Here is a 15,150-nt window from a genome sequence, read left to right as displayed (position 1 = left end):
CCTGACCACTCCTCTCCGCTGCCTTTCTAGCAACTCCTCCACCTTAGCACCTAGAAGAAGACAGAAAAGCCCACAGAACATCATGCTAAAAGCTCCCTATAGAGTTGTCACTGGTACCTGAAATTCTATCATTAGTTTCATTTCCTTGGATAAAGGAATTGCCTCCTATGAAAATTAAATTCAAATATAACCTGAAATACAAGAAGCCACTGCCAATCATGACACTTGATAGTATGTGTTCTCTCCCAGGGTTATGAGAACTCCCCTAAGAGGGCCATGCCCCACCTGCCCTGTAGTGAGATACTATAAGAATGAGAGTGTAGCCAACTGAAAGTAGATCAACGATAAAAACTAAAATTACAAACGTCTTTCATCATTTTAAAGTGAGAGCATAGAGGGAGAATATACAATGGAGAAAGGTAATTTTATTAAAAAAAAAAAAAAGACAGCCGAGCGCAGTGGCTCACACCTGTAATCCCAGCACTTTGGGAGGCCAAGGCGGGCAGATCACCTGAGATCAGGAGTTCAAGACCAGCCAGGCTAACATGGTGAAATTCCATCTCTACTAAAAATACAAAAATTAGCCAGGTGTGGTGGTGCATGCCTGTAGTCTTGGCTACTCAGGAGGCTGAGGCAGGACAATTGCTTGAACCCCAGAGGCAGAGGTTGTAGTGAGCCGAGATCTCATCACTGCACTCCAGCCTGGGCAACAGAATGAGACTTCATCTCAAAAAAACAAAAAACAAAAAAAAAAAAAGAAGAAAGACAAAAGAAAAAGAAAAAAGAAGAAAAAAAAGGAGGCATCACGCTACCTGACTTCAAACTATACTGTAAGGCTGCAGTAACCAAAATAGTATGGTAACAGGTAACAGGTACCAAAACAGACACATAGACCAGTGGAACAGAATAAAGAAGTCAGAAATAAGACCACAGTTATATAACCATCTGATCTTTGGCGAATCTGACAAAAACAAGCAATGGGGAAAGGATTCCCTATTTAATAAATGGTGCTGGGAAAACTGGCCAGCCATATGCAGAAAACTGAAACTGGACTCCTTCCTTATACCTTTTACAAAAATTAACTCAAGATGGATTAAAGACTTAAATGTAAATCCCAAAACCGTAACAACCCTAGAAGAAAACCTAGGCAGTACCATTCAGGACATAGGCGTGGGCAAATACTTCGTGATACAAACACCAACAGCAATTGCAATAAAAGCCAAAATTGACAAATGGGATCTAAAACTAAAGAGCTTCTGCACAGCAAAAGAAACTATCATCAGAGTGAACAGACAACCTACGGAATGGGGAAAATGTTTGCAATCTACTCATCTAACAAAAGTCTAATATCTAGAATCTACAATGAACTTAAACAAACTTACAACAAACAAACAAATAAACCCATCGAAAAGTGGGCAAAGGATATGAGCAGACGCTTCTCCAAAGAAGACACTTATGCGGCCAAACAAACGTATGAAAAAAGCTCAACATCACTGATCATTAGAGAAAGGCAAAATCAAAACCACAATGAGACACCATCTCACACCAGTCAGAATGGCGATTGTTAAAAAGGCAAGAAACAATAGATGCTGGCAAGGCTGTGGAGAAATAGGAACGCTTTTACACTGTTGGGGGGAATGTAAATTAGTTCAACCATTGTGGAAGACAGTGTGGTGATTCCTCAAGGATCTAGAACAAGAAATACCATTTGATCCAGCAATCCCATTACTGGGTATATACCCAGAGGAATATAAATCATTCTATTATAAAGACACACGCACATGTATGTTTATTGCAGCACTATTTACAATAGCAAAGACATGGGACCAACACAAATGCCCATCACTGATAGAGTGGATAAAGAAAATGTGGTGCATATATACCATGGAATACTATGCAACCATAAAAAGAATAAGATCATGTCCTTTGCAGGGACATAGATGAAGCTGGAAGCCATCATTCTTAGCAAACTAACACAGGAACAGAAAACCAAACACCACATGTTCTCACTCACAAGTGGGAGTCGAACAATGAGAACACATGGATCCAGGGAGGAGAACAACTCACACACTGGGGCCTATCAGAGGGTTGAGGGCCAGGGGAGGGAGAGCATTAGGATAAATACTTAATGCATGCAGGGTCTAAAACCTAGATGACAGGTTGATGGGTGCAGCAAACCACCATGGCACATGTATACCTATGTGACAAACCTGCACGTTCTGCGCATGTATTCCAGAACTTTAAAGAAAAAAGAAAACATCTTGGGTGTACATCGGTAGAGACTTATTCTATATCCTTCAAACTATATCATGTGGGCAAGTACATACGATGCCTTCCCTGGAGCATAGAAGCAGCACTGTGAAGGCCCATCTGGAGTTACAAAAGCCCTGGGCCAATAAACTCAGTTTCTTCTCTCAAAGATCTTTCATTTAGCACAATCTTCCCTTCCATGAGCCCCAGACTACACAGAACAATGTTAAGAGAACCATGTTAAGCTGAAGGAGATGATGACTAGAAAGCTAAACAGACTAAACGTATTAAAAATGCACTTCCACAGAATAAATACATGACAGGGAAACTGTTTTACTTCAGTTTTGTATTCATGTGATGTTGGAGAGAGAAGGCAAGTCAGTTTAATAATAAGAGAAACTTCATATTACGTTTCTTTCACTAAGGACAACAGAACAATAACATCGGATTTCTTTATTCACTTTAATTCAGCAAACACAGGTTCTAATGAGTCTGGAGAAAAAGTAGCATTCTATAAAAAGGCCTAAGCTTTACCCTTTGTTGTACCTCATTCTTACTGCCAAATTTGTATTTTCTACTAGACTGACAGTTCCACAAGTGTGGGGACTGGGCATGTCTTGTTTCACCCTGTGATACTTGGACAATGTTCAGCTCACAGTAGGTGTTCAATAAATATGTTAAATAAATTAATGTTGATCATTGTGGTTTTGTGTGAATCATGAGACTGATGAAGATGTATTAGAAACTACATTCAAGGAGAAGTGGGGAAAAAAAGAAACCACATTCAAAGTAGGCAAGGGGGAAAGCTCTTCTCTTCCTATGCATATAATACTGAATGTAATATTGATGGTTATCGAGTATTAAAAGGTTGAGAGAGGGAAGGGCCTTAGAGCAGTCGGGAGAGAAGAAAAAAAGTAAGGATAAGAGTAAGCTTTTCTCTTTTAGGTATTTTCATTAGTTCAAAGCAGACGAAAAATTGAAAACCAAATTGTTCCTTAAAATAAGAAAATATATATATATATATATATTTTAGACAAGGTCTCATTCTGTTACCCATGTTGGAAAGCAGTGGCATGACCACCATTCACTGCAGCCTCAACCTCTTGGGCTCAAGTGATCTTCCGCCTCAGCCTTCCAAGTAGCTGGGACTATGGGAGCACCACCACACCCTGCTATTTTTTTTTTTTTTTTTGGAGAGACGGAGTCTTACTATGTTGCCCAGGCTGCTCTCAAACTCCTTAGTTCAAGTGATCCTCCCACCTTGGCACCCCAGAGTGCTGGGATTCCACGTGTGAACCACGGCACCGTACCAAAAGTAAGAATATTTGATTACATTTTAGAGATAGAAGAGTTAAGTATTCAAGTATAGATTCACTTATACATATACAGCATTACGTACATAAAGAATGAAGTATTAGACTTCCCAACTACTTTCCAGGACTCTGCCCATTGACCTCTGGTTCCTCTGACTTGTGCTCTATGCTTACTGTTTCTCCATTCCATTCAGTCATATTTTTAACTTCTTTAATCCAGCAATTTTTATTCTGCATGTTAGTCTAATAATTATGGAATTCATTGCTGACTCAGAGAATCTAAACAGATTAATTCAGGCAAATGCCCGAAGCAGGGATGAGCAGACAAAGATGTCACAAGGACACAGTTTACAAATGTTATACATAATAGATGCTGTGATTCCATAGATTAAGGCAAACAACATTGTAACCTAAAAGTGAATTATGTAAATAGGGTAACTATCTCCATTTTAAAAGCCCTATAGATGCTAAAGTTTATTCAAGGAACTAGTAAACCATGTTTCTTTTCTTGTTTTCATATTTCCTGTGGCTCCAAGGGGCCATTGTAATAAATAGTAAATTATGGTTTTTGCTTTTGTTTATCCCTGTTCTCACATCTGGAAACTGGAAACTAATCATACTCCTGGTTCACACAGCCTGGATACTTCACTTATTGTGGAACACAGATTAAAATGAGAGGCAATAAGTAGGTGTCTATTTTATAACAGAACATGAAAGGTCAGAGGTAGAAGGGTTCTTAGAGATCACTCAGTCCAACACCCCCGTCTTTTTCACTTTAGCAACCTGAAGCTGAAAGAAGGGTTGAAGATTGCCCTTTGTCCCTGAGTATGCATTTGGCAAGGGATCTATTTTGAAATATTTGTGTCTCAAAGAATTCTCATTCCTCAAACTTGCTGATCACCAGGAGTAACAGAGGTTGCCTTATACACTTTCATATGTCTTATAGACATTATGTGTCTGGGAAGCCTGAAGTTAAAAATGAAATAATATTACCCCAAACAAAACTTACTTGGTTCTGGGGTTGGCAACAGCAGGGGATTGGGAAACTATCCTCTGGTAGCTGACATTTGATGGGACTTACGAAAAAGAAAAGCTGTATTATTGCTGTGTAACTGTGAAGCGGAGGACACACATGTCCACTGTGGAGCCTTCCAGCATCACAGGAGGGCAGAGAGAATAGCCACCTGTACCTGCCACTGAGTCCACAGCTGACCAAGCCCAACCATTCCCCTCTTGGGAGCTTTTCTGCATCTTGTTCCCCAGATACCAGGTGCTCTGCCTAGCCATAACAAAACAGTGCCGAGGGCAGGAGAATGTTAGCTCCCTCTCCCTTCTAGAAACCAAATGGCCTCCTTGAAAGAAAAGCAAGTATGTCAAACGTCTCAAAGGTAGTGACGTGTTATGTGGGATCCCCAGTTCCTTAGAAGGTCTACCAAAGAGTGGAACAATTTTCAGTATTTCAAATGGAAATCACACATTGAGCCACAAGGCTACACAGACTAAGTACAGCATCAAGTTTCTTTCCTTTGGCTTAAATTCTGTCACTCAGTGGGATTATCTCAGGCTTATCAGGAGCTCTGGAGAGTGGTTAAAGATATCTCAGATAACTAAAAATGAAGAAATCATTACCCATTAGATGAAAATCAGGTCCCTTGAAAGACAAGATGGAATAATAAGAGAGATTTCTGTGGGTATGAGAAAGACTCGGAAGTGCTGGTTTTGAACCAAAGAAAACTTTATATCCAAAGACTCCTCAAAAAATTATTGAAGAGAAACCCCCTCCCCTAGTCCAGCTCTCCCCTCCGGGTCCATGACAATCACTCACTGGGCAGGGCAGCGAGGTTTTCCTGTGACTGGTGGCTTGTGGTCGGTGGCGTTCCCGGAGTCCTCTCTGATCCTCCTCTCTCCAGCTGTGGCCCCAGAAGCTGCTCATCCATTTGGCAAAAGACACATCATCATCATCATCATCTTTGTGCTCCATGTAAAGGTGATGCCAAATATTGAGGGCCTGCCCCTAAATCTGACAGAGGGAAATATCACCCAACAGGGCTGACAATGAAACCCAGGATCTCCCCCAAAAGACAAAATGAAACTGGTCTTTTTAAAATGGTCTCCGATACTGGCATCCTTAAAGGAGAAAGATTTACTAAACAACCACTTCATCATCAGGCAGCCTTGGGCAATGTCTATTTATAAATTGTGCAGCCCACATTCCCCTCCCCTTGTCTTTTTAAATTGAGAGGCTTTCTAATCCTTCCATTGCTGGGGCTTGTGCCTCACAGCCTAAGGGTGGGAAGCAGAGTCCACTGCCTGGTTTTCCCTGTGCTTTGCTGCCAATGACATGTGATGGCATCTCCAGCTGTCAATGATGATGGAGCATGACCCTCACAATATGCCTGTCAGCTCCAGGCAAGCTCTGAAATGGGGCCACATACAAGGAACACACTGACCACAGCTTGCCAGGCAGCCAGCTGTTGCCATGTCATATCTAGAGCTAGATACTCTCCATATAAAATGATATTGATATAAAATCCAGCTCCTGGATCAAAACGAGTAGTTTTTAAAATTGAGGTATTACTTATACATGTACAAATGTAAATAATATACAAGTACACGTAAAATGTACAAATCATAAGTGCACAGCTTGATGGATTTTTATATACGTATACCCCTGTGTTACCACCACCATGCAGGTAAAGACATAGAACACTGCCAGCACCCCAACTGGCTCCATGTATCCCCCTTCCATATTCCCTTCAAAAGTTTACCATTAACGATCTGTGTCACTATAGATTAATTTGCTTGTTTTTGAACTTACTTTCAATGCATTATATAGTATGCATTATCCTATGTTATTCAACATTATATCAGTGAGATATATCCATGTTTTTGCAGTAACAGTAGTTGATGCTGTGTGTAGTATTGCATTGCATCAACATGCCACAATTTTAAAAAATTCAGTCTACCAGTGATGGTCATTTTAGGCTGTCATTTAGGTTTTTTCTAGTTGGGGCTTCTGTAAATAAAGGTTATATAAATCTTATAGTCCCTGTCTTTTGGTGGGTATTTTTTTCAAGGTAAAGAGAATATTACATTTGTGGAACTCCTACTTTGCATCAAGTATGGAGCCGCCAAGTATTCCATATATGCTCATTTTCTTCTTTTCTTTTTTTTTTTGTTTTTGAGATGGAGTCTTGTCCTGTCGCCCAGGCTGGAGTGCAATGGCACGATCTCGGCTCACTGCAACCCCTGCCTCCCGGGCTCAAACAATTCTCCTGCCTCAGCCTCCTGAGTAGCTAGGATTATAGGCACCCACCACTACGTCCAGCTAATTTTTGTATTTTAAGTAGAGACGGGGTTTCACCATGTTGGCCAGGCTTGTCTCAAACTCCCGACGTCATGATCCGCCTGTCTCAGCCTCCCAAAGTGCTAAGATTACATGCATGAGCCACCACGCCGGACCCCATATATGCTAATTTTCTTATAACAACCCTGTGACTGGGAGATCTGTATGACATTTTATTGATAAGGAAGTTGAGATGCAAATAGATCACCCCTTGCCAAAGTGAAATTAATACTAAGTGGCAAAGCCAAGTTTGAAGTGGGGAATAGAAAAACAAAGTCCAGGCTCTTTCCACCATCCTGCCAGTATTTCAAGAGAACTTGGAGAAGTCTTGCATTTTCAATCAGGAATTCTTGGCCATTTGCCATATGAAAATCCTTCCTTGAGCTGCAAAAAGATAAGCTTGGTAACTGTGACCAATGTTTGTAGAGCATGGTATCACAACTTTTATGTTACTAAGGAAAAGTAGCCAAAGCTTAACATATCTTGTAACATTTTTATTTTTTGCAAATGGCCAAGACTTCCTGTGTTATCACAACTCATTGCTGGAGGAATTAAGCACATCCTGTGGGACTTCACTGGAACAGGACTTTCTGGAAGAGTGTGCCTAATTTCCTCCAGACTGCACCCCATATGCCTTTTCTATTTTCTTTCTCAGTTTTACTTTGTATCCTTTCAACATAATAAATCTTACCCATGAGTACGATTATATATGCTGAGTTCTAGCAAATCCCCAAACTGGGATGACAGCTACTATCACAAGTGGGATTTGCTAAAAAAAACAACCCAAATCACTGAAATATGGCTAAAGCAGGGTTTGGGAAAAGGGAGGATGAAGAGGACATGATGGTGAACCTTCAACGCCCAGTGGCTACCTAGCCATCTGTAGTATGAATCAGCTGCTGAGATGATGTCTGTTGTGAGAGGTAAAAGTTACCTACAGAATTCAAAATAACAGACTCAACCCCAGGATAACTGGTTCATTAGATTCCCTGGATACTTTTGGCCACGGGTAGCTAAAGTGAAGGGATTAAAAAGTGCAGCCTGGCTGATGCGTTTGGGTTTTGTTCTCTCCTCTAGATGAGAAGAGAAACGGCCCAAACATTCCCAAAACACATTTTGCATGGGCCACAAATGTTAAAAATTTGTATTGCTTTCTCTTCCAAGTGGGAAGGAAGAGAAAGCAATGCCAACTTCTACCATTTTTGTTAAGTCAGTTCCAAGAGCTAGAACAAGGCTTTAGATAAACTAGCAAGAAAGGGGAGTGGGGGAAATAATACCCCATCGCCTGGTACAGCAGCCCCTTGCATTCCAACTAGAAATCTCTCAGCAGGTATAATGTAAGTCATACATGTTGAATTTACAACTTTACTACTAGGAGTTTGAGAAAATCTGCAATGAAAAAAAAAGAGATTTTTTAAAAATGACTTCTATTTTGTGGCTATTGCACCTGAATGAATATATGACAAAAACTGATGTAAAATATTATACGCTTATAATTTCGTAAATGCTTGAGGGATTACCCCAGTTAGGGAAAGCGACTCCGTAAGAAATATTAGGAGAATATGCACCTCTTGATTTTTGTTGCTAGTAGATGAATTACAATGTAAACTCTTGAGTATTTAAATACTGAATTCTCTGTAACTGATTATTTTGCTATAATTTTTGCCTGTTGGAGCCTACGGGAAAAGGTAGACAACATAGAAGGATAGCTCATCTCCACTGGAAAAAACACCTTTTGAGTTTTAAAAAGCGGTTTTTAGTTTGCTAATAAGTTCTCATAAAATCAGGTGTCTGACCCTCAGAGGCTAACGATTTTCCAGCCTAACGTGCTTATTTTGGAGTAGGTCAATTGGACTCTAAACCTGACAATATAAAAAGGGCTTAGAAAACACGTCTTGTCAATTGGACTTGGAACACAGTTGTTTGGCCCTGTATCTTCTTGGCTTTGCTGCTGCCAAAGAAGAAAAGTTGCTAGCTAGTTTGGAATCCTGAATTCACAGATCCTAACTGCCTGGAGCTTATGCTAAGCTGAAATGATACTGTCTGTGAAGCACTGTTCCAATCTCTGAAGACAGGCATAGGCTCAAGGAACAGAACTCAGTCTCTGGAACTATTGCAGGTTTGTTTACAACACTCCTCTGTGGGGCCATAAACTATGCTATCACACGGCTCACTTGCAGATGCCTACAGGAAAGCGTTTGTTCTTTGATAGGACCATTTGAAACGGAACTAGTTGCATCAGAAATGATTGATCCCAAGAACCCTGTCAAAAGCTGCAAGCTGGGGGAGAGCACATCGCAGAGAGTGGGACCCCTCTATCCATTCCTGACAGATAGGGCTCTTGACCCCTTCTGGGGATAGCTTACTGCTATTAATTTGTGTTCAGCTTGCCAGAGTATTTTGAAATTTGCAATGATGGATTGACAGTCTGACTCTTCTTTGCTCACCTCTCTTCTTAGTTAGGCAGTTTGATTGCTAAATGCAGCTGCTCCTAGACAGAAATTGATATTTTCTAGGCTGCTTCCTGAATAAATAATCAGGACAAAAGGGACAGGTAATGTAAACACAGTCTGAAAATTTTTGAAAATTCAGGATTTTGTCCTAGCCCATTCTGAAACATGATGTGGTTTTTCTGGTTGTTACATGAAACAGTGATTTTCTATGTAAATCATTTTGTCCCTCTAACACCCAACCCTTCCTACCCTTCCTCATAAAAGGTCTAGATAAGAATAAACAATGGCTGGGGAAGTTATGATTTCTGAATGAATCACACTGTTGTGTAATAGCAAAGAAGAAAAAAACCTGGCACCTGGGGCAGGAGAAAGAGGACATTAATGATCTGTTTTTCGGAACTGCTCCTGAACACCAGTGCTGCCTTTCCAGGATGTTGTGAGGGCTTGAATTCAAACTGACTGCTGAGCCTATGATCACACCCAACAGTACTGACTATGAGACAGCAGCAACTGGCCCCAGCTCCTCTAGCTTCCAAGAACACCTCCAGATATTGTCCACGCTTATGAGCAAAACTGACAGAAACAAACTGCCTTCAGGCAGTCCTTCTAAAACAAAGAACTTAGCTGAATTATTTAGACGGGACAGGGAAACTGTGGGCCGAAGTTCCCACAGTGGGAAGCCATACTGGGGGCTCTGCTAACCTGTGCTACCTGACTAATGCATGTTTTCACGGGGTAACTGAACTTGAATTCTTCGTTTCTAAGAATGCTCTCTGGGATTGTACTTCCTGTGTAAATATCTTGACTATCATGGCCTGCCTCAGCCCAAGAAGGCATGCAGGTCAGCTTCAATTTACTACCCAGAGATGTGCTATGCTTGAATTGATGCCTCCGGCTAAGTTAAAAAAGGTTAATACAAAAACTTAAGGAGAAAGCCACCTGGCTTCCTAAGATTAACCTTTATAGCTAATGGGATTTGTTTTAATTGGCTAAATCCAAGACCTCCAGATTTTAAGTAAAGTCAATATTCAGGTTAGTTTCATACTGTGTCGTGGGACACTACTGATAATAATTTTGCTATAAAATGCCTTGACCAAGGAGATCAGCTACACACAAAATGGTTAACATAGCAGGCCTGAAACTGCTGATCCTTAGAAGGACCGGCTTGCAAGATTAGCCCTTAGCTGGCTTCTGGGAACTTGGCTGGTAAACAGTTCTTGCAGTAACATAACATTTTCCTTAAATTATAAGAGTGGTCTAAACTGTTTGCCCAACCAATGTGGTTTATGCTGAACAACTGACCTTCTTCTGCAAATCTGGAGTTTGTGTATGTGGTAGGCAGAGTGTGCCTACCTGACCAACACCCAGGAAATATCTGGGGTACCGAGTCTCTATTAAGCCTCCATAGTAAACACTTGCCTTGCACATGTGCCACAACTCGTTGCTGGAGGAATTAGGTGTGCACTTTGTAACTCCACTGGGAGAGGACTCTTGGAAGCTTCAGCCAGATTTCCTCCAGACTTGCCCTATGCAACTTTTCTCTTTACTTGTTTCGCTTTGTATCCTTGCACTATAATAAATCTTAGCCATAAGTACAACTATATGCTGAGCCTTGTCAGTCCTTTTTAGCAAGTCAAGAACCTAAGAGTGGTCCTGGGGAACCTCCTAATACTGGAATGAAAGGGAACTCTTCAAATCTTTTACCAAAAATTATCCCAAAACAACAAGATGTAAATACACCCCAGAAAGAAAAAACGATTTGGACTACATTATAGAAAATGAGACTTCCAACTCCATTTTTTTCTCTAGTTAAGCCTATTTCTTCTTTAAAAATATGAGGAAAAGATAGCTCCCTACTCTGCCTATGCTAAGGTTCTTAAAAACAAACATGGGGCAGCAAAAAAGCAACAGCAGAAAGGGTCAAGTCTTTCAGCACTGGGAGAGAAGCTCTTCTGGGCTTTCTTGGGAGCCCTGGCCCGAGGCTCCAGCCCACCCTTGAAGCCCAGACACCTGCTTCCCTAGCAAGGGCCCTGGGCACCTGCCTTGAGGAGTTGCTGCTGGGGACACATACCAAAGGGAGTTGCCCTTTTGACCCTGCACCTTTTTGAGCCTGCAGGATGTATGCAAAAGCTGCCAACAGTTGCAGCTTCTGAGCTGAGAGTTTGAGTATTTTCTTATCATGCTGAATGTGAAAAAAATACCTTCTCTTAGAGAATAGGAAGTTTGTGGTGTGTGTATTCTCATAAAGTGACCAGACATCATGGGTGCCCAGGTAATCAGTGAAAATGATCCTTGGGCTGTCAAGTGGCTTCTCAGTGCCCTCTCTCTTAGGAGACTATGCAATGATGAGAAAATGATTTTCCCTTTATTTTATTTATTTATTTATTTATTTATTTATTTATTTATTTATTTATTTATTTATTTATTTATATAGTGACGAGGTCTATGTTGCCCAGGCTGCTCTCAAACTCCTTAGTTCAAGTGATCCTCCCACCTTGGCACCCCAGAGTGCTGGGATTCCACGTGTGAACCACGGCACCGTACCAAAAGTAAGAATATTTGATTACATTTTAGAGATAGAAGAGTTAAGTATTCAAGTATAGATTCACTTATACATATACAGCATTACGTACATAAAGAATGAAGTATTAGACTTCCCAACTACTTTCCAGGACTCTGCCCATTGACCTCTGGTTCCTCTGACTTGTGCTCTATGCTTACTGTTTCTCCATTCCATTCAGTCATATTTTTAACTTCTTTAATCCAGCAATTTTTATTCTGCATGTTAGTCTAATAATTATGGAATTCATTGCTGACTCAGAGAATCTAAACAGATTAATTCAGGCAAATGCCCGAAGCAGGGATGAGCAGACAAAGATGTCACAAGGACACAGTTTACAAATGTTATACATAATAGATGCTGTGATTCCATAGATTAAGGCAAACAACATTGTAACCTAAAAGTGAATTATGTAAATAGGGTAACTATCTCCATTTTAAAAGCCCTATAGATGCTAAAGTTTATTCAAGGAACTAGTAAACCATGTTTCTTTTCTTGTTTTCATATTTCCTGTGGCTCCAAGGGGCCATTGTAATAAATAGTAAATTATGGTTTTTGCTTTTGTTTATCCCTGTTCTCACATCTGGAAACTGGAAACTAATCATACTCCTGGTTCACACAGCCTGGATACTTCACTTATTGTGGAACACAGATTAAAATGAGAGGCAATAAGTAGGTGTCTATTTTATAACAGAACATGAAAGGTCAGAGGTAGAAGGGTTCTTAGAGATCACTCAGTCCAACACCCCCGTCTTTTTCACTTTAGCAACCTGAAGCTGAAAGAAGGGTTGAAGATTGCCCTTTGTCCCTGAGTATGCATTTGGCAAGGGATCTATTTTGAAATATTTGTGTCTCAAAGAATTCTCATTCCTCAAACTTGCTGATCACCAGGAGTAACAGAGGTTGCCTTATACACTTTCATATGTCTTATAGACATTATGTGTCTGGGAAGCCTGAAGTTAAAAATGAAATAATATTACCCCAAACAAAACTTACTTGGTTCTGGGGTTGGCAACAGCAGGGGATTGGGAAACTATCCTCTGGTAGCTGACATTTGATGGGACTTACGAAAAAGAAAAGCTGTATTATTGCTGTGTAACTGTGAAGCGGAGGACACACATGTCCACTGTGGAGCCTTCCAGCATCACAGGAGGGCAGAGAGAATAGCCACCTGTACCTGCCACTGAGTCCACAGCTGACCAAGCCCAACCATTCCCCTCTTGGGAGCTTTTCTGCATCTTGTTCCCCAGATACCAGGTGCTCTGCCTAGCCATAACAAAACAGTGCCGAGGGCAGGAGAATGTTAGCTCCCTCTCCCTTCTAGAAACCAAATGGCCTCCTTGAAAGAAAAGCAAGTATGTCAAACGTCTCAAAGGTAGTGACGTGTTATGTGGGATCCCCAGTTCCTTAGAAGGTCTACCAAAGAGTGGAACAATTTTCAGTATTTCAAATGGAAATCACACATTGAGCCACAAGGCTACACAGACTAAGTACAGCATCAAGTTTCTTTCCTTTGGCTTAAATTCTGTCACTCAGTGGGATTATCTCAGGCTTATCAGGAGCTCTGGAGAGTGGTTAAAGATATCTCAGATAACTAAAAATGAAGAAATCATTACCCATTAGATGAAAATCAGGTCCCTTGAAAGACAAGATGGAATAATAAGAGAGATTTCTGTGGGTATGAGAAAGACTCGGAAGTGCTGGTTTTGAACCAAAGAAAACTTTATATCCAAAGACTCCTCAAAAAATTATTGAAGAGAAACCCCCTCCCCTAGTCCAGCTCTCCCCTCCGGGTCCATGACAATCACTCACTGGGCAGGGCAGCGAGGTTTTCCTGTGACTGGTGGCTTGTGGTCGGTGGCGTTCCCGGAGTCCTCTCTGATCCTCCTCTCTCCAGCTGTGGCCCCAGAAGCTGCTCATCCATTTGGCAAAAGACACATCATCATCATCATCATCTTTGTGCTCCATGTAAAGGTGATGCCAAATATTGAGGGCCTGCCCCTAAATCTGACAGAGGGAAATATCACCCAACAGGGCTGACAATGAAACCCAGGATCTCCCCCAAAAGACAAAATGAAACTGGTCTTTTTAAAATGGTCTCCGATACTGGCATCCTTAAAGGAGAAAGATTTACTAAACAACCACTTCATCATCAGGCAGCCTTGGGCAATGTCTATTTATAAATTGTGCAGCCCACATTCCCCTCCCCTTGTCTTTTTAAATTGAGAGGCTTTCTAATCCTTCCATTGCTGGGGCTTGTGCCTCACAGCCTAAGGGTGGGAAGCAGAGTCCACTGCCTGGTTTTCCCTGTGCTTTGCTGCCAATGACATGTGATGGCATCTCCAGCTGTCAATGATGATGGAGCATGACCCTCACAATATGCCTGTCAGCTCCAGGCAAGCTCTGAAATGGGGCCACATACAAGGAACACACTGACCACAGCTTGCCAGGCAGCCAGCTGTTGCCATGTCATATCTAGAGCTAGATACTCTCCATATAAAATGATATTGATATAAAATCCAGCTCCTGGATCAAAACGAGTAGTTTTTAAAATTGAGGTATTACTTATACATGTACAAATGTAAATAATATACAAGTACACGTAAAATGTACAAATCATAAGTGCACAGCTTGATGGATTTTTATATACGTATACCCCTGTGTTACCACCACCATGCAGGTAAAGACATAGAACACTGCCAGCACCCCAACTGGCTCCATGTATCCCCCTTCCATATTCCCTTCAAAAGTTTACCATTAACGATCTGTGTCACTATAGATTAATTTGCTTGTTTTTGAACTTACTTTCAATGCATTATATAGTATGCATTATCCTATGTTATTCAACATTATATCAGTGAGATATATCCATGTTTTTGCAGTAACAGTAGTTGATGCTGTGTGTAGTATTGCATTGCATCAACATGCCACAATTTTAAAAAATTCAGTCTACCAGTGATGGTCATTTTAGGCTGTCATTTAGGTTTTTTCTAGTTGGGGCTTCTGTAAATAAAGGTTATATAAATCTTATAGTCCCTGTCTTTTGGTGGGTATTTTTTTCAAGGTAAAGAGAATATTACATTTGTGGAACTCCTACTTTGCATCAAGTATGGAGCCGCCAAGTATTCCATATATGCTCATTTTCTTCTTTTCTTTTTTTTTTTGTTTTTGAGATGGAGTCTTGTCCTGTCGCCCAGGCTGGAGTGCAATGGCACGATCTCGGCTCAC

The 15,150-nt window shown here is 40.9% G+C and overlaps 1 protein-coding gene across 5 annotated transcripts in view; it reads right to left on the bottom strand.

Moving 5' to 3' along the window:
• LNP1 (leukemia NUP98 fusion partner 1) overlaps positions 1-15,150 on the bottom strand; it is a 61,837-nt gene that overhangs the window by 22,409 nt on the left and 24,278 nt on the right. For 2 of the 5 annotated variants that reach the window (XM_011962512.1, XM_011962510.1), the window contains exon 2: positions 13,735-13,923. In XM_011962512.1, the coding sequence (XP_011817902.1) occupies positions 13,735-13,890 (156 nt within the window). In that variant the 5' untranslated portion in view covers positions 13,891-13,923. Of the gene's footprint in view, positions 1-5,388; positions 5,688-13,734; positions 13,924-15,150 lie in introns of those variants that run through there. The other 3 variants (XM_011962511.1, XM_011962514.1, XM_011962513.1) reach the window with 3 other exon arrangements.

The sequence above is a fragment of the Colobus angolensis genome, unplaced genomic scaffold (genome assembly GCF_000951035.1).
Source record: "Colobus angolensis palliatus isolate OR3802 unplaced genomic scaffold, Cang.pa_1.0 Scaffold592, whole genome shotgun sequence".
Classification (NCBI taxonomy): Eukaryota; Metazoa; Chordata; class Mammalia; order Primates; family Cercopithecidae; genus Colobus; species Colobus angolensis.
This window is presented reverse-complemented; position numbering and strand designations above follow the sequence as displayed.